This window comes from Galeopterus variegatus, unplaced genomic scaffold (genome assembly GCF_000696425.1).
Source record: "Galeopterus variegatus unplaced genomic scaffold, G_variegatus-3.0.2 Scaffold16, whole genome shotgun sequence".
Classification (NCBI taxonomy): Eukaryota; Metazoa; Chordata; class Mammalia; order Dermoptera; family Cynocephalidae; genus Galeopterus; species Galeopterus variegatus.
In genome coordinates this window covers 1,564,629-1,584,773 of record NW_007726127.1, presented here as the reverse complement: position 1 = coordinate 1,584,773, position 20,145 = coordinate 1,564,629, and the positions used below count along the sequence as shown (strand labels likewise).

Below are 20,145 nucleotides of genomic sequence, written 5' to 3'. Positions count from 1 at the left end.
GGGTGGAAAGATGGACACCCCCAGACTGAGGGTAGGGGAACAAGGGGCTAAGAGTTAAGAAGGGGACCCCAGGCCTAGCCTGTCCCCCCCACTGCTGAGAGCAGTCTGACTCACGAGAGTGATTGGGACCCTCCATGAAGGTGCCCAGGCCTCACACTGTAGCCTGCTCCTGCCCTGTCCACCAGAGCTTCAAAGATGGAACCAGTTTTCTTACCTACCATCCATCCATCCATCCACCCATCCATCCATCCATCCATCCACCCACCCATCCATCCATCCATCCACCCATCCATCCATCCATCCACCCACCCATCCATCCACCCACCCACCCATCCATCCATCCATCCATCCATCCATCCATCCATCCATCCATCCATCCACCCACCCATCCATCCACCCATCCATCCATCCACCCATCCATCCACCCATCCACCCATCCACCCATCCATCCATCCATCCATCCATTTCTCTGGGGACATTTATTCTCTGAGAGGTTGTGAATCCTCCCAGACTGCACTCTGAGGGCAGACCTTCTCCTGGGGAGGTCCTGAAGGTAAGGGTGGGTGGGGATGCTGCTGTCAGCGGCAGCCTCCTGCAGGCACTAGGCCACAGGACAGGCAGCCTGCCTGCTGTGGCCCGGGGACACTTGGGAAAGGTTTCCAATGTGTCTGCACATGATGCGCATACTGGGTGGCTGTGCTTGTGCAACAAGGAGAGTGAGTGGCAGCTCGAAGGGGCAGTGAGATTATCTGTCTTTGCCCAGGAGCCAGGCTTCCTGGAAATGAGCCCCTGAACTCCAGGGACCCCTGTTCTAGGGGAGAAGCTGCCTCTAGAGAGAAAATTAGGCCCAGGTGAGGGGAGGAGGAGTGTGGTTCACAATTGTGCTCCAAACCATCTAAATTGTGCTGAGAACCATCAAGTTGTGCTCTAGAAGCCTCTCCTTGCACTGTCCCCTTCTTTCTAGGAAAGAGGCAGGGGCCACACTCTGGGCTCCAGTCGGGGGAATGGGGACAGGAAGATAGCTAGGCTCTAATCGAGGTGGGGAAGGGTTCTGGGCCCAGTCACTGCCCTCCCGGGCAGGATGCAGAAGCACACTCCTCCCACCCCAGGCAGGGGCAAGGACATCCGAAGATTCCAGCCAGAGCCTGGGGAGGAGGATCTCCTTCACACCCCGCTGCTAAGGTTTGTGCTCAGGCTGAGGCGCCACGTACCCCACAAAACAGAACTTGGAGGCTTCTGCACACTCCCTGCCAAGTCTGAGCCCTGGGTCCTGGCACATCTGTTCCCATCCCCAGCCTTCAGTCAGGTAGCCTCATGGCCCACGAGCAGCCCACTCTAGGCTGGACAGGATGGAAAGTTCTGTTCTGGTGGCAGATTGGGTCAAAGTCCACCTCCCCATTCCCCTGGCCCCAGTGCTTCTCACCACCACCTGGCAGTGCAGGGGGCCCCTAAGACCTGCAGGTGGCAGGTTACAGGGAGAGAGGAAGGGTAGAGTGCCTCCTAAAGTGGCCACTGGGAGAATCTCTTGTACTGGGAATCAGGAATTCTGAATTGTTCCAGTTACATGGCTGCAATTTTGTGAGCGGCTCTCAGAGAGTTAGATGGGTCAGGGGCCTGGACTGGGGGATGCAGCTGCTCCTGGCCCCCTGCTCAGGGCTAGGGAGCAGAGTCTGCTGGGGCTGAGGTGTGGAGTGAGGCATGGCAGACCCTCCCTCCTTGGACAAAGGGCCTGGCCTGAGCCTCGTGGCCACTGTGGAGGCAGAGGCAGGCCTGGACAAGTGGGCAGGTTGGGCATGGAGGGAGAGGCGGGCAGGGTGGGGACCGTGGTCACAGCTCTGACTCAGGGGTGCCGGCCAGGAGGTAACCACTCCCATAGTGTACGTTGGGGTTGCCACTGGTCTCCAGGGGCGATGTGCTGCCGGGCCCCAGATAGGAGCGGTGTGTGGGCATCGGGGAGGGCGCCTCACTGGGCACCTTGCTGAGGATGAAGCGTGTCTCGTCGTTCTCCTCCAGGTTGGAGATGTCCTTCATCATGCGGCCCTTCTTGTAGGACACGGAGAGGGTGTTGGAGCCATCAGAGAGCAGGTGGAAGTGCCGCAGGACGAACACCACAGGCATAGGCAGGGTCGCCACGACGATGAGGGTGATCAGGAGTGCCATGGCCCAGTTGGGGAAGTACAGGTAGCGCTCAGCAGCCTGGGGTGGGCAGCATGGGGGCTGTTGCCGACACCGTGACAGCCCTCACCCTCCCAGGCCCTCTTGGACCACCTCCTCCTGCCCTCGCCCACTGCCTTCCACTCCCACCATCCTGGCCAGGCACCAGCAGAGATGGCAGTCATCAGGTGTTGCTACTTGAGTTTAGCTGGTCACCTTGGTTAAGGAGTTTCGGTTTCTTTTCTTTTTTTTTTTTTAAGGATGACCGGTAAGGGGATCTCAACCCTTGGCCTGGTGTTGTCAGCACCACGCTCAGCCAGTGAGCAAACCGGCCATCCCTATATGGGATCCGAACCCGGGGCCTTGGTGTTATCAGCGCCGCACTCTACCGAGTGAGCCACGGGCCGGCCTAGGAGTTTCAGTTTCTACACCTGTAAATTGGATGGGTAATCCCTCCCCACAAACATGGAGAAAGAATAAGTGTTAGAAAGACTGGACAAGGCAATAATCTTTCTGAGCCTCAGTTTCCCCATTTGTGCTCTAGGGATAATGCCACCTCTCTTTTTGGGTGGTTGTAAAAATTACAGGTAAGGTGCACAAAGCGGCTGGCAGGGCCTGGCACATAGTAGCTGCCCTACGAAAGTTTATTCCTATCACCTGTTGCATTAAAGGCCTGGGAAGATGCAAATGTCCCTGGGGTTTCGGGGACCCCACCCCTCACCTCCTCCTTGATCCAGGCGCTGTAGCCTGGGGGTGTGACCCCCAGCTGGATGATGCTGGCTGTGGTGAGCACAGCCATGCACAGCGGGGACACGAACTTCCACATGTAGAAATAGAAGCGGTAGGGTCGGAAGCCCAGCATCTCTGTCAGCTCCTGCATGAACCTGCCAGGCAAAGCAGCGGGGCCAGCAGTTGGCACCTGCACCACTGCATCTCCCGCCACAGCCACCTCCTCCAGGAAGCCTTCACTGACCAATCCCTCCCTCCTGGGCTCTTCTACTCTTCACATTCAATGCTTGCAGTGTGTGGCCCAGCTGGCCTCTGGGAAGGCTTTGCTGTCCTTCAGCCTCCTTGACTGCATCAAGTCACACCCCACCCAAGGATGTGATACAGCCCATCAGACACGCCTCAGGAGGCAGACAGGCCCTAGCGGGCTTCTCTGCTCATGGGGCGCCCAGCCCCTCACACTGGCCTGGCCCCAGGGCCCCCTGCCAGAGGAGATGTGGAAGTGCATGTCCCTTGTTTCCAAAGGCAGAAGGCTGTCCTGACTCTGGGGTTTCTAACCACGGGGTCTGTGGGTAGAATCCTGGGATGCATGCAGGCTGTGCACTTGAATAGATTTAAGAAAATCATCATTTAACACCTAAGTGAAATCTGGCATTTCTTCCTATTATAAATGCAAGCAACCACAGTAGTACTAACAGCTAGAAGTTGATGGCAAGTGTAGGTCTGCCCTAGGCTCAGGCCATGAGACCCAGTGTTTCCTATTGCTGAATCCTCTTACCCTGGGAGACCCCAAACTTGGGGCCAAAACTACACTTCATCTCATGCCCCTATCTAGATTACCTTAAAATTGTGAATTGGGCTGCTGACATCTATAAGTTCTTTGAGGACGGGGGCCTCTTGTATACCCACTAAGTGCTTAACAAGCTTAACAGAATTCTGAAGAGAGCTGGTACCCAGAAAAGGTGCTATGGAAATTTAAGGCAGTTTAAGATGATATCAGGACCTGAACCCAGGACTCCTGAGTCTGCCTCTCACCAGCCAAAAGGCCTTGAGCAGCCATGTCCTCTCTCTGCATGTCAGTTTCCCTATATAACCTGCAAGAGCACTGTCAGCTCTGTCACTCTGCCCCAACAATCTCCTGCCCCATTTGCAAGCACCTCTGGGAACACAGGACTCTTCAGGGAGTCGTGATAAGACAAACCCCTACCCCTTCCCCACCTCTCCTTCATGTCCCCTTACTTCTTCGTTCCATAGATCCAGGCCACAGCGATGTTCTCAAGGATGACGATGACAGTAAGCGGCAGGGTGGCTGAGTAGTCATCAAACATGGTGACAAAGTAGTTTCCAGAGCGCTGGACGAACAACAGCCCCACGAAGAATGCAAAGACACAGCAGCCCACTACAGAGAGCCGGGAGGCCGGTGTGGGGGCAAAGGTACAGGGTGGGAGGGCCCTAGGAGTCTTCAGGACAACCCTCCCCCACAATAGACCTGCAGCTCACCCTCCAGCAGGCCCAACCCTGCACAAGGGATCCAGATGCTGAGGTTTTGGGCCCCCTCCACTAGATGGGGAGCATCTTGAGGAAGGCATTATGTCTCATTTCTTCTCCCATGGCCCCCCGTCCCAGCACAATGCCTGGCCCACAGCAGGTGCCCCACTTAATTGCTGCATTTAATTTAAATGACTCATCTGATTGTTCCCAGAATCTTTTTTCCCCACCTCAGTTTCCCCATTTGAGAACAAGAAGATACTCCTCTCTGGGGATGCGGGTGAGAGGTAGCCTTGTGTGGAGCCAGATCAACTCAGCAGCAACAGAGGGAACTGTGGATACAGCCCGGGACTGGGCGTGACAGAGATGGAAAGGGTGCAAGGCCAGTGGTGGGAGAGGACGCTCCTGCCCAGGAAAATCCAGCAGGCCTTCAGGGATGGGGCAAGCGAACCCAAGAAAGAGGCCTATCTCCTAGCTCAGGTTTGGCCAGATTTCCAAACAGCTTTCTCCTCCCGGCTCATGAGTGATCATCTCTGCGTAGCACAGCCAGGCTCCAGCTGTGTCCTGGGTGTGGAGTGGAGCCTTCTGGGTACGGGGTCATGAATGACCCAGCCAGAACCCAGTCTTTCTAAAGTCAGAGCTGGTCACTGTGCACATGGACAGCCAACAGGACTGGGTGGGGGCTGCAGTGAGGAGTTACCTGTGAACATCTCCTTGGGCACCTTGAAGGTGTCGATGATGGGCGTGGTGATGCCTGCCATGGTCCCGATCATGCTGCCCAGGCCCAGGTTGATGAGCATCAGGAAGAACATGACGGACCAGAACGGGGAGGCAGGGAAGTGCGTCATAGCCTCGGTGAAGGCGATGAAGGCCAGGCCTGTGCCCTGCACGGACTGAGGGTGGGGTGGAGAACAGGGCCCGTGAGGCCACCCCTGGGGTCCTCTTGCTCCCTCACCTCTGCCCTCTTTCACAGGGACCCTCACCACCACCTAAATCCTGTTGGCTTTGGCCAGTGGGTTTCAAACTTTAGCGGGCATAACAATCCCTGGGGGAAGGGAGCAAGTTCAGGAGTTCACCTGTGGGACCTGGGATCTACAGGTTGTACCAGGACCCTGGTGGTTGAGATGAAGATGCTCACATTTAGAAACACGTCCAGCTCAAGACTCTCTGCCTCTAAGACGACTTCCCTGATTGCTACAGCCACACTGTGGTGGCTCCCAGCTCTGAACTTCTGAACTCCAGATCTTAATGCAATAGTCTCAGCCTCAGCTGCCCAGGGGAAGCACACTGGAGCCTTTAAAAATGCTGACACCTGCATCTTACTACAGGGACAATGATTTGATTGTTCCAGAGTGAAGCAGGGCATCAAGGTTTTATAAAGCCCCCAGCTGACTCTAATGGGTAGCCAAGGCAGAGAACCACTGCTTTGATGCTTGGCCCTGCTCATTGGGCAACTGACCACCCACTGCCTGTTGCCATCACTTATGCATTGTCCTGTAACGTCCAGGGATTGTGAGGGAACATGTTCCCCCCAACTGAGTGGGTGTGTAATTCTTGTCGTTTGGATGCTATTGAGGTTGTATTGAATGAAAAAACTGCTACAGTCCTAATTTTATTCAGAGGACCAGGCCACACCCATGAGAATGGGGCAGGGTTTCATGGAACTTCAAAGAGGGAGGTCCCTTATGCTGCCACGTAACAGTGATTTGTGCACAGGAAGTCCATTCGGTAAACAGGAAAGTCGTCCCATCACTTACTGTGATTTGTGGGATTTGTGTGCCTACCTCGTCTCCTCGTCTAGACTCAAGCCTACCTTGGGGCAGGGGCTTTTTGACTGATACCTCTCCTCCCTCTTTCTCCCTCTGGACACATAGTAGGTCCTTGCCTATTAAGTAAACAAATGACTCCCCATTGGCTTTCTAAGGCTTGTGCCGTGGCCTGTCTCTGGGTTCCTGCCTGTCCTGGGAAGGGCAGCCTGTCCCTGCACCTTGTCCAGCTCATCCTCCAGAAGGCAGGGATCGAGGCCCAGGGCTGAGAAGCGGTCCTCCTTCACGGTCATGATGACGTTGTACATCTCTGCATAGTCCTTGGTGGTCAAGTGGGAGAAGTTGACGTGAGGTGGGATGAGGTCCCGGCTCAGGATGTTGGTGTTGAGGTACCCCAGGATTTTCTCTGCATTCCTGAAGCACAAAGGGCAGAGGTCAGGGTAAGAAGGCAGGGGTGGGGTGGTGGGCAAGATCCTGGAGGCACCTGCCAGACACCCAGGCAGGACCCCACTGGCCATCGATAGAGACATCTCTGAACCTGTCCTGTGGCCCAGGGTAGGGACAGAGAATGCTCCTCCAATGTCCGTTCCTCAGCCGGAGTGGAGGGGACCTCTCTCCATGCACGGCCCATCTGCTTATGCTTGGGTAAGGTAGACAAGGAGAAGGAGGAACAGAAGGAAAGAGGGCACCTACTCGACTACACACTTCTCATTCATGATGTTGGCCTTGAAGCCCAGCACAGCAAACACCACAAGTGTGGCCAGCACCGAAGTGAAGAAGTTGATGAAGGACACCAGGGCGGCATCGAAGTGGCAGTTGTTGTCCTGCTTGTTGTAGCTGGAGAAGGCGATGACGCCACCAAAGCCCAGCCCCAGGGCGAAGAAGACCTGTGTGGCTGCCTCCCGCCACACCTGGGGGGCCAGCATCTTGTCCAGCTATGGGGGAGGACCATGGCAGGGGAAGAAAAGAGACACAGAGATGATGGTTTCCTTCACATGCAGTCAGCTTCCCTCCACACCCCCTCCCTCAGCCTCGACAGAGCTCAGAAGGAGCATGGCACAGTGGGAAGAAGCTTCGCTGTGTGGCCTTGGGCAAGTCACCTAACTCCTCAGTTTCCCCCTGGGTAAAACACGATAACAAGAGCAGCAACTTCAGAGGATCGTTGTGAGGCTGAGGTAAGATCAAATACATGCTAAGGGCTTACACAGTAAGATCTCAGTTAATTTTAACTGCAATCATTGCTTACCGTGGAGCACTACTACTAAGGAACATCGCCAAGGCCGTCACATACGTTTGTGTAGAGCACAACCCTGGGAGTGCCGTTTACTTAGACTATCGTGTGAATGGTGCCTCCTAGAGTCGTGCAGTGAACAGCCTGCACAACAGTACAACAGACCGAGACAACGATGTCTTTCTGACACCTCCTCCTCCTCACACTGTGAAAAAAAGCCAAAACACCTTCTTTTCCCTCCTGCCTACCTGATCTCCCCTCTCCCAGAAAAAGAGGCCCAAGGTTCTTCCGTACACATCTACATGCTCAAGGTCACAGAGGACACCCCCACTGCCACTACCGCAACGTGAAGCGCAGAACCCAGACACCTCCTGGAGGGAGGCCGCCCCTGCCTAGGCCTCTGCCTGCCCTCAGACCTGACAGGAGCCCAAACTGCAACAGCGTTCGGATGGCGTGGGGCTATTTCCAAAGCCCTTTTCATATCCATTTTCGTTTTCCTGATTGTTTCTCAAGGCAGGGACCAAGGCTTGGGCCCAGCCCAGAGCTGTAGAATCAGACAGACCCAGGTCTCCATCCTGACTCCCACCTGTAAATAGCCGTGAGGCCTTCGCTACGTGGCAGTGCTTGTTTTATGAGTCTCAGTTTTCTCACCTGAAAATGGGAAATAGAATCTCCCTCTCAGAGTGACTGTGAGGACCAAACGTATAGCAACAAGTAATGTCCCGCACGTGGTAGCATTTAATCCTGACAGAATGACTCTTACGTAGTCAGGACAGGGTTTTGGGGGGCAGAGGGCAGGGACTATTATTCACATTTCGGAAAGGTAAACTGAGAACCCAAAGGCAAAATTACTTGCTCAAAGTAATAGAGGTAGTTAGTTGGGGCAGAGGAGTTACTGAAACACAGATCTTCTGATGCTGAGCCATGGTGCCCTCCTAGCACCATCCCTGCCTCAGTTTCCCCATCACCTGCACCCTGCAGAGCACTTTCCTCTTCCACCTTTCCTGCTGACCTAAGCGACCTCACCCAGACAGACAAGGGCAGCCAGGAGGGAGTCAGAGAATTCACTAAACTCAAATTCACTAGACACATTAAACTCAGCCTTTCTAGGACTAATGTCTTGACCTTCCCCACCCAACCCCACCAACCTATTCCTCGTCCACCATTCCCATCTCCTGTCACAAGCCCTGTGTGGATCACGGATCCTGGCCTGGTCACCCCTTCTGTGTGCCTGTGGGTAATTCTGTTCCTCATCTCTACAATGAGGTGTTAGACTTTAGGGTCCATCCAGCTCTAACATCACAGCTCTAACATCCAGGATAAAAAGCCCACATGCCCTCCATCTCAGCAGCTTCCTTAGCATCTCTGAATACCTGGGGCTATTCCACCAGCTGAGAGGGTGTCTGCAAGCTTGGAGGACTGGTGGAGCAGTAAGGCCCAGGGAGGCACCCCCATGCTGAGGAGGAAGAGGAGGGGCTGGCAGTAGAGCCTTCGGGCCTCAGGGCCTGTGCACAAATGCAGACCTACAAGAACTGTCTGGTCAGCAAGTGCTTGTCCTCCAGGGGAGGCTAAGGTTCCCTACCTCGCACAAAATAGATAAAGCCATCTTTGCCCCACTAAGAAAGCCCAGAATCCAGGCCTTTAAGGGGCTAAGAGCCCCTTGTCATCCATGAGAAGGTGGCCCTCTCCTCACCCCACCCCCGTGTACTCAACAGGCATAGCGTGTTATGGCCTCTCTGTGGCTATGACATGCAGCCACCATCCATCAATCCCGAGCACCTACTGTGGGCCAGCCCGGGCACCAGCTGATGGGGAGACTACGTGAGCAAAAGCAGGCAGGGTCCCTGCTCTCGTGGAGTTATGTTCTAGCTGGAGTAACGGCCATTAGTCAAATGATCCCCCAAACAGAGGCTAAGTTGCAAATGTGACAAGGGCTGTGAAGGCCAGACACCCAATGCTCAGAGAGCCTGTGACAGCAGGATTGGAGCATGTTGGGAGGCCGGGGCAGGCTTTCCAGAGGAAGGGGTCCTCCCGCATACATCTGAAAGGAGATGAAAGCCAGGCTAAACAGGCAGGGAAGAGCACTGGGGCAGAGGGGACAGTGTGGGCAGAGGTCCCAAGGTGGGACAGAGGACGGTGTGGAAAGGAAAGTGGAAAAGGCCAGCGAGGCTGAGGCAGCGGACATAGAAGGGTGGTACAGGTGAGGCTGGGTGGATCCTTGTCTTCATCCCAAGAGAGCACTTAATCTGGGAAACCGCCAAGGGGTCTGAAGAAGGAGAGATACAATCAGATGTGTATCTCCAAAAAAAAAGAGTAGATTTTGGCAGACCTGTGAGGAAGCGCCTTCTGGGGTCCAGGTGGGAGGCGAGGGTGGCCTTGCCCAGGATTGGAGTGGTGCACGTGGACACGTTTTAGCAGGAAAAACCAAGAAGACCTTAGGGATGGACTGGAGATGGGGGATGCTGGAGAGGGAGAGGCCAAGGTGACGCCATATTCCTGCCCTGCATACCTGAGCGGGTGGAGATAGGGACAGTGGAAGAGGAACAGGTCGGTGGCGTTGGGCGGGGAAGATGAAGACATTAGTTCTAGAAAGGTTGAGTTTAATGTGTCTTTAGGACATTTAAGAGGAGATGTCAAGTAGGCAGTGGGACTGATGAGTTGGAGTTTAGAGGAGAGTGCTGAGCTGAGATAGCATTTGTGAGTCGCAAGTACTGTAGGAATGAAAGCTGTGGCTGTGGATACTGAGGGACAGAGGTGAGGCCTGGGGCCAACATTTAATGCAGGCCCAAGGAAGAGCCTCCTACTGAGGAGCAGGAGGAGGAGCAGCAGCCCAGGCAGGAGGGAAACCCAGAGAGGCTGCACCACGGAGGAGGAAGGGCCGGTGCTGCCAAGTGACAGCCACCCCAGGGAGACACAGCCAGGAGGTCCCAGGTGGGCTTGGTCAGACCTACTCAGGGAGCCATGGGGCCAGAAGACAGGTGCAGTTTGGAAAGGAGAGAAGCAGAGGGGAGGAAAAGGCGGCTACGTGGAAAAGCAAGTCCTTGGAGAAGCTAGCCTTGGGACGGGAGGGTAAAGGGCATTATTAGGAGAGGGCCATGAAATCAATGAAAAGTGTGGCTTTTTTATTTGTTGTCTTGTTTTTGTTTTTAATGGAGTGACTTAATGATATGTAAAAGCTGATGGAGGGCTGAGATCTGTGAGTGGGGTGGGGCTGCTAGTTTGAGAGGAGGGAGGGAGGACAGGACTGTGCAGCTGCAGGCAGGTTTGTACGTTCGGTGTCTGTCTCTGTTGTCTGAGGGAGTTTCTGTGTTGGTCGCTTCTGTTATCCTTGTAAAGCAGGAGGTAAGATCATCTGCCAGGGATGGGTGTGCTGGGAGGGGAGCTAAGAGGGTTCAAATGAGTGGAAATGGTTTAAAATGGTCATAGTACAGCTTGGGAGAGAGAGGTGACCAGGGACATGGGGGCAGGGCTGTCCCCACTGATGAGCGTCCACCATGCTTGCATGGCAGATGTCTGTTTTTTTTTTTTTTTTTTTTTTTTTTTTTTGTCTTTCTTCGTGACCGGCAACGGATCGCAACCCTCAGTGTCACGCCCGTACCGGACCGGGACCGGCAACGGGATCGCAACCCTCGGTGTTGCGCCCGCACCTCGCTCAGCCAGTGAGCGGGAACCAGTCTGTATGTGGGATCTGAACCCTCGGCGGGAGCGCCGCCACGCTCCCAAGCGGCACACTGTAGCAGTGCGCCACTGGGCCGGCCCAGATGTCTGGTTTTTAAAGTAAGATGAAATGTTATCTTCTTCATAAAAGTAATACATGCCCATGGTTCCTTATCTAAAAGCCCTGGGGCCAGACCAGTTTTGGAATTCAGGCTTTGGTTTCTAATTTTATTTTAGAGTGGTAACATGGTGCATATGCCCCATAATTACATAACACCCCCACTGGGGTCCAGGCAGCACCCTATAATCAAACGCATTAGTATTTCTGCTGCAGATATGAACATTCACACCAAATTGAATCAATAAAGGCTATAAATAGCCACACATCTGTGCAGGTCATTTTGCCTCCAAATGAGTTCTGGAGGAACAAAATAAAACAAAACCAACCCTTATTTTGGGGGGCTATTTGGATTTTGGCATTTTGGATAAGGAAACAGGGACCTGCACTGTGCTTAACTAAAATTCAGAGATTCTATAAAAGAAGAAGAAAATAATCATAGTTCCATTGGGAAAGGGCTTCTGAAACTCTCCTCTCTGCAGTTGTTTTTTTGAAAAATAATCCTCCTAGAAGGCTCCCGAAATGGGCAGAGGGATTACTTAAACCCAAATACATGCCTTTAGGATTCTCACCACTGCCTAAACATAAAAGGTTTAGGGTAAACAGGATATGGATAAATTCCTCTACCTAGTCACTGTTCAGGGCCACATTTCATAAACGGAGGCCACGGCTCCAGGGAGGGCATCGTAATCCCAAACTGCATGCCAGTGCCGGCCCGAGAGCTTGGGGGATTTCTTGGAGGATGTAATATGCAACAGTTGTGGATGGAAACGAAAATGCTTGTTTGTTAAGACTGTATTTGCTGCTCTTTTTCCATTTTTAAAAATTATGGGGGCCGGCCCGGTGGCGCACTGGAGAGTGCGCCACTTGGGAGTGCAGCGGCGCTCCCGCCGAGGGTTCAGATCCCATGTGGAGACCGGTTCCTGCTCACTGGCTGAGCGCGGTGCGGGCGCAACACTGAGGGTTGCGATCCCATTACCCGTCAGTAAAAAAAAAAAAAAAAAAAAAAAGACAAAAATTATGGAATATTTACTATAAAATGTACAAAAGTAGAGAAGATAACATCATGAACCCCCAAGTACCCATCACCAAGAAAACTGGTGGATCCAAAGCTGACATTGATAAGGCCTCAGGAAAGCATGTGAAAGGGGCAAAGCATGACCTTTCAGGAGAAAAGCCCCCTGTGTGTGTGGTCCCTGGGCACCCCCTTCCAGCCTGCAGCTTGGAGGGGCACTCTTGCTGATGAAGATGACCACAGATGCCTAGTGCTATCTAGGGGTAAACTGAGTCAGGCACCTTCAGTACAGAATGCCTATTGTTCCTTGAATTTAAAGGGGCTCTTTCCAAGATTCCTGGGGTGATGGTGCATGATTTCAACAGGTGTCAACAAAGGATGAACCCGTGGCCAGACTCAGGAAGCCCCACATTCCCTCCAGACATCAGGGTGTGACTACAAGAGGAGAGATGGGAGATGGGCTTTCCCCTCCAATATAGGGCTCCCACCCTCCTTGGGGTGCCTGCTCTAAAACAGAGCAATGATTTCCTGCTGGTTCTTTGGCACAATGGCTGAGTCACTTCCTCACACAGGGAGCAAGGTGTTTCATGGCATTTGACTCACTGGCATGAAGATGCTTTTCGAATCCACAAGCAGCTGCTGAGCCCTAGCCTGAGCTGGTGCGTGACAGGAGCACACACACTTGCCTCTCAGCACTGCCGCAGCACCTGCCAGTGGAGAGCTAGATGGGACCACGAGACAGCAGATGGCACTGGAGCATCGGGTTCCATTGCTCAAGAACGGTGTCACCTTCACAAGGACGAGGATAAGAATAGCTAACGCTTACCATGTGCTCTTCACTGGCCAGGAGCAGTCCTAGTGCTCTCCTGACAACCCTGTGAGGGAGGTACCCCTGTCCCCGCAGCTTACAGCTGAGGAAACTGAGGCCCTGAGAGTGAAGGAACTTGCCCACTGACTGCTGGGGGATGGGCTGGGATCTGAAGCAGATCGTGTGTCTCCAGAGCCCACCCTCTGGTAACAAGATTGGGCAGCCTCCACCTTCCTGCTCAGAGGCCCTTGCTCTAATTGTGGGAGTCAAGCAATTCCACCACTCGCCTCTACACCTGGGCCTTGAGCACTTGCAGGGACCAGCCCACTTCTCTCCTCTAAGAGTTAATACACACCCTGGATCCTGCGATTTCCTATTCCTCATCCTGGTATCCCAGACATAAGCCTGACAATTCCTGTGTAACCCTTCAGGGATGTTTTATTTATACACGAGCAATATATATACACATATATGTTACATACACACACATACACACATGCATGTGTCTATGTGTGTGTGTACTCCTCCTTTTTTTCCTACTGTCCGTACGAGAATTGTCCATGGAGCTCTCCACACTCTTGGGGTCACTGCCCTGCCCCCAGCCTTCATACTCCCCCAGCGCATGGAGTTGGGGGCCTACAGAGCCCCAGAGCTCCTGGCAAGCTGCCCCTGCCCTTGCCTAATCGCCGCTCATCCCTACAGTTATCCAACCTCTGAGCTGGAGTTTCCCCATCTGTAAAATAGCGATAATAAGAGCACCTACCTCTAGGATCGTCAGGAGGCTTAAAGGGTCAATATATGTAAGGTGCATATAACAGTGCCCGGCACACATAGTAAGCACCACCCACCGTAAAACACACGATTGTCGAACTACCTCCTGATTGTGGGGAACAGCCTGCTTTCAGAGAGGTTCCAATGTGGAAAACTGCGTCTTGGAGTCCCTGAAGTGTTGGCACTGAGTGCTGGCTGAGGTCACTTGCACTTCCCCCAACCCTCCAGTGGGTCCTTAGTGCTTTCCCTGTCCACTCATCACCTGCCACCCCCGTATCTTACACAGTTACTTCACACTGGCTCCTCCCTAGATGCCACCCCTCTCCCCCATTCTCACTCTCAGCTGATCACCTGGCTTCCTACTGCACTGAGAAAAATCACGCAATCCAAAGCAAACTCCCACAATGAGAACTCCCCACAGCTTCTCAGCGCCAGCTGCCGCGCCATGCTGCGGGCTGGCCCTTCCCTCCTGTTCCTCTGGGGACTTGTGTGCTCCTAACTAAGAACAGCTCCTCCACTTGGGCACTGGCACCTATCTCTCCTGCTTATTCCTCCTCTCCGTACCATCGATTTGCCCCTTTTTTTGGATTTTATTAAGTGCATAATTCAATGATTTTTAGTATATCACAGAGTTGTGCAACCATTACCACAATCAATTTTAGAACCTCTTCATCACCCCAAAAATAAAGCCCATACCCATGAACAGTCATCCCCAACCTCCCCACAAGCCCAGGCCTAAGCAACCACGAATCTATTTTCTGTCTCTATGGATTCACTTATTCTGGACATTTTGTGTAATTGGAATCATACAATATGTACTCTTTTGCATCTGGCATCTTTCACTTAGCTTAAAGTTTTCAAAGGTCACCCATGCTGTAGCACGTATCAGCACTTCATTCCTTTTTATGGCCAGACAATCCATTATATGGGTATACTACATTTTGTTTATCTATTCATCAGCTGACAGAGATTTGGGTTGTTTCTACTTTTTGGCTATTATGAATAATGCCGCTATGAAATTCACATACAAGTTTCTGTGTGAACATATGTTTTCAGTTCTCTTGGATGTGTGCCTAGGAGTGGATTTCTGGGTTCTCTGCTAACTCTGTTTAACTTTTTGAGGAAGCGCCAGACTGTTTTCCAAGGTTACTGCACCATTTTACATTCCTACCAGCAGTGCATGATGGATTATTTTTATCATGATATAAAATTCCAAAATAACACCCGTGGCTTCATGGCGCTCTCCAGTTATCACCCCATTTCTCTTTCCTCTGCTCCCACTTACAGCAATACTCCTGAAAATAAGTGGTCTCTATTACTCGTCTCCAATTCCTCACCTCCCATTTTCCCTACAACCCATTGCTACTAGATTTTGTCCCCAGCACTCCACCAAAACAGCTTTGTCAAGGTCACCAGTGACACCTCTATTGCCAAGTGACTGGTCACTTCTCATTTTTCATCATCTGACTTCTCAGCAGCTTTGGGCATGGATGACCATCCCCTCTTTATTAAAGCATTAAAGCCTCTGGGATCTCTCTCTCTCTCTCTCTCCCCTTCTCCCCCTCCTAACCTCTGTCCCCACCACTGGTTATCCCTCCCGCAACCTCTAAACAGTGGGGCCCCAGTTCTCAGTGCTCGATCCTCTTCTTTGTCTATGTTCACTCTCCAGGCAATTGTGAACCAATCCATAGCTTTAAATTCTACTACCCCAGACTCCCAAATTTATACCTCCACCCCTGACCTGCAGATTCATACATCCAACTGCCTACTCAACATCACTATTTGGATATCTATTAAGACATTTTAAATCTGCCATGTCCAAAACAGCACTCTTGACTTTCCCCAACAAATCTCCTCTCCCACCATCTTCCCTATCTCCATAAATGTGAACTCCATCCTTCTAGTTGCTCAGGCAAAAGACCATGGAGTCATCCTTGACTCCTCTCTTCCTCTCACACCTCACACCCAATCCAACAGCAAATCCTGTTGACTCTGCTTCCTAAATGTGACTTCAATGTAACCATGTCTCATCATTCTCATCGTCATCATGTGGGCTAAAACCACAGTGGCCTCTCACCTGGATGACCCTCCTAGCAGGTCTCTCTGTTCTACACTTACCCCTGAGATTCTCTATGGTGGCCTCCTAGAAGGCTTAGAGTGATCCTCTTAAGACAGAAGTCAGATCATGCTGCTCCACTCAGAACTCTCTAATGGCTCCCATTCCACCCAGAGTAAATGTCAAAGTCCTTACGTAGCCTACCAGATGCTCACAGTCTGGCTCTGCACTGTCCCCCAACCACATGTCCTACCTCTCTCCCCTCTCATCCCAGCCACACTGGCCTCCTTGCATATGCCAGACACATCCAGTCTCAAGCCCTTTTCACTCATCATTCCCTCTGCTGGTGATTGGAGTGCGCCGCCCCTACACATCCATGTGGCCTGCTCCCTCACTTCCTGCAGTCCTCATTCAAATGTCACTTTCTCAGGAAGACCTTGCTTGACCATACTATCTAAAATTGCAACTCTTCTCCCCAAGCACCCTAATCACTCTTTAACTGCTTTATTTTTCTCCTGAGCAACACAAGTTAACAACAATTCTTTATCTTATATTGTCACCCCCTTTCCCACCAGAATATAAGCTCCATGAGGGCCAGGAAGTTTGCCTGTTTTGTTCTCTGCTGGAGCTCAGGACTCAGAACATAACAGGCATTCAGTGAACCTTAGCTGAATGAATGAATAACTAGCAGAATGATGGGCACTGGGTGGTTTTCAATCTTTTGCTACTAAAACGAATGCTGTAACGACCAATATTGCACACCGATAATTTTGCTTGTGCATGAGTACATCTGTAGGACAAATTCCTAGAAGTGGAGTTGTTGGGTCGAAGGACATGAGTAGTTTTAATTCTGATAATCATTCCCTAAAAATTTTGGTGATTAGAAAACCACCATAATCCACCACTCTATGTTAAGCAAATCACATGATTAATCGCATGGTACCCCATGCTGACCTGGCTTTTTAACTGGACGGAAAGAAAGCAATCAGGAGAAAAGCTGCCCAAGGAATTCAAGAAGTTTACCAGCCATTACCATGAGTTTCTGTCGCATCAAAGATGCCAGCGGGTCATCAGGGGATCCTGGCTGCATTGTATTCATCATACCCAGGAACTGTTTGCTTGAAGGCATGGACTGAAAGCCCAGGTCCTGTAGCCTGGATTATTTCTGGGTGTTGGAAGACTTTTTAGAAGGGAAGACCTTCTAGGTCATTTAGCATAATCCATGGAGAGCTTCCGCTTCTCCCACATGGGATCTGAGATGCCCTGGCCAAATATTTTCTTGGACTCGGCCAGGGCTGCCAAATGGCATGACCCCTGGGGACGTCATTCACACTGTGGCCTACATGAGCTGTGCACAGCCTGGGCAGCTGTGGGCAGTGACCTGCACTCGATAGCATGAGGGCCCCTTATACCTCCCCAGCCTGTGCTGAAACACTCACAGCTCTGCAACAGTAGTTTGCCATGTAGGGACTATCAGTCGACTGTTTCTGAGAGCGGGTCCACACTTTTTGCAGATGACTTGGAGGGATGCGTAAATAGGAACCTCACCCAGCCATCACCACTGTCCTCACTTGCCACAAGCAACAGTGGCACAGGCTGTTTAGGGGCTCCTTGATGGAGGAATTTGGCCTCTTAGACCCTCCAGGCTTCCCCTCCCTGCTCAATACATCCCTCCAGGGTTGAGGGCAGGAGCTACCCCACGGAACTTCTCAGTGGACAGGGTCTCAAGCTGGGCCCCACAGGCTCTATCCAGACTTTAAAGTCAAAGAGTCAGATGGGCCCGGGGCAGCACCATGCTGGTTCTTGTTGATTTGGCTCCTCTAGGGCCCTCTGGATTTGATTTTTTAAAACCTCAGCTCATGAGGCTTCTGGTCTTCGCAAATGCTAAAGTGGATTCACATGGTTTCCTGAATACCCAGGAAACAGTTTTAGAAAGAAATACACAAAGTGCACATCAACCATTTTGCATCTATCTGATCGGCAAAAACTGAAGTCTGACAAATGTGGAGCAACCGGGGCTCTCATACACAACAGGTGGGAATGTTAATACACACAACCACTTTGGAGAACAATTTGGCCAACATCTAGTGAAAGTGAGATACATATAGCCTTTGGGATAGCAATTTCACTTCTAAACATACATGCCCTAGAGAAACTTGTGCACACGAACATCTGTGTAATAACTTTTTTTTTACAGGATTATTAGCGATGATGAAAACTGTAAACAACTTAAATGATTATCAACTAGAGAATGAATAAATAAATTTAAGTTTAGTCCTACAAAGGAATACAATACAGAAGTGAAAATGGATGCACTACAGCTAAATATATCAATTTAGGTAAATCTCAAAAAATAGTGTTAAGCAAAAATAAAAGCCAGTTGCAGAAGGATACGTATAATATGATGCCATTTATGTAAAGTTTAAAAGTATGCATAAATGCCATGCATTATTTAAAAATACACATATATGTACAATAAATTTCAAAGAATGTATTAGCAGGATAAATCCCAAATTCAGCATAGTGGTTGCTATAGTCTGAACGCTCGTGTTCCCCCAAAATTCCTATGTTGGAACCAAATATTCAATGTGATAGTATTAAGAAGTGGGGCCTTTGGGAGGTGATTAAGTCATGAGGTTTCCATTTTCATGAATGGGATTAGTGCCTTTATAAAAGGTCTCAGGTGAGCTCCCTTGTCCTTCTATAATGTGAAAACATAGTAAGAAAGCACCATCTTTGAAGAAGAGAGCAAGCCCTCACCAGATACTGAATCTGCTGGTACACTGACCTTGGACTTCCCAGCCTCCAAAACTGTGAGCAATAAATTTCTATTGTTTATAAATTATCCAGTCTAAGGTGTTTTGTTACAGCACAGGAACAAACTAAGACAGTGGTTGTCTTTGTGAAGGGATGGGAATGGGGTCAGGCATTTTAATTACATTTTTAATATTTTATTTCTTAAGAATATTTATTAAATTAATAGATATGTTTTTATATGCCTGAGATATTTCATAACTAAAAAGATATTTTAAAGAGTGTTTGAATCCAGCAGGGAGCAGGATTGTGTCTGCTGAGCCTGGTAGCTGATCCTGGCAAATCTGGTCCACTTACTCCTGGAATGACATACTGCGGACTCTTGACACTACCAAAGGGTCCATCTGAAGATCTTTGTGAATCTCCGTGTTTATGAACATCACCAGAGCATATAATTTCCTCATAAAGTTCAGTAAAGTACAACTGAAACACTCAAGTGAGCACTTTAGACTGATCATGATTCTAGAGCTACAATTGAAGTAATTCATAAAAACAGATAGCTTTCTGAATTTTCATGGCCATTTTCCCTCAAAGAAACCAAGTTTGCATTTTTTCTTCTCTGTCAGATGTCATGTGTTTACAACAACTCTACGACCAGCCAGCCACATGGCTCGGGATTTACATTTATGCCTCAGGAGATTCACTAAGTGCTTCATAAAGTGGACCTTTGTGATTGCTCATGTAGAAACCTCAGATGTTATATCCAAGAACGCCTAGGGCCAATTTATGTACCATCTGGTGACTATGGAGTGGTGTGTGCTCTGGCCAATGCCAGTCCCCCCAAATATCAGGAGCCTCTTCACAGTTGCAGAGCGGGGGGGTTGGGAGGGAATGGGGATTTCAAACCCTATTAGATCTTTGTTCTTCTCCCTGTGGCATCCTGTATGAACTGCCTGGGTAAGGGTTAGTGTGTGTGTGTGCACACATGTGCAAGGTGGCACTATTGAGCACTGAGGGCCTCAGCTGGCTTGGCTGAGCTCTGACCCTGTTGCCTATGGGCTGGAGTCTCACCAGGCCCCTGCTGGTTGCTTATTGATCAGCTGGCATTTGGAAGTGGACCTCTCAGCCTGACCAGCTGGTGTTCTAATGTATGTTGCTTGAGGCAACTTAAAGGGCCTATCCAGCTGCATTTGAAATTCTGTTATTCCTCAGTGGACTGACTCATGCCAGCTGAGCCCAGTGGTCTGAAGGGTCATAGAGAGGTAAGGCCACAGATTGGGGACAGACCACCTTTAGGAGACCTGGGTATGCGTCTTCAGGAAGCCTGTGCCTCTGATGCACTCTCTGTAAAACGTGAACAGTGATCCTGCTGGGCTATTGAGAGGACCCGAGAGGAGGCAGGAATGGATTCGGTGAAGTTAAAATCACCACCCATGTGGTCTAATATCTTTCACAAAATAGTAAACTTGTTCCCTCGATTTGGGTACGAAGTGGATTCCCAGGGGAAGCTTTCTTCTCTTAGGCATCTTCTTGGTTCCTGCTGTCAAGAATCCATGCAGTGAAGTCCCCCACAAATGAATGAATGACTGAAGCTCCCTGCC

The 20,145-nt window shown here is 50.9% G+C and overlaps 1 protein-coding gene across 1 annotated transcript in view; it reads right to left on the bottom strand.

Moving 5' to 3' along the window:
• Positions 1-566: 566 nt before the first annotated feature.
• Positions 567-20,145, bottom strand: part of SLC6A17 (solute carrier family 6 (neutral amino acid transporter), member 17) — a 46,719-nt gene continuing 27,140 nt past the window's right edge. Inside the window, exons 7-12 of the mRNA XM_008566705.1 lie at positions 6,828-7,069; positions 6,356-6,548; positions 5,069-5,261; positions 4,120-4,279; positions 2,876-3,038; positions 567-2,196 (exon numbers count right to left, since the gene is read on the bottom strand). Of these exons, the coding sequence (XP_008564927.1) occupies positions 1,828-2,196; positions 2,876-3,038; positions 4,120-4,279; positions 5,069-5,261; positions 6,356-6,548; positions 6,828-7,069 (1,320 nt within the window). The 3' untranslated portion in view covers positions 567-1,827. The remainder of the gene's footprint in view (positions 2,197-2,875; positions 3,039-4,119; positions 4,280-5,068; positions 5,262-6,355; positions 6,549-6,827; positions 7,070-20,145) is intronic.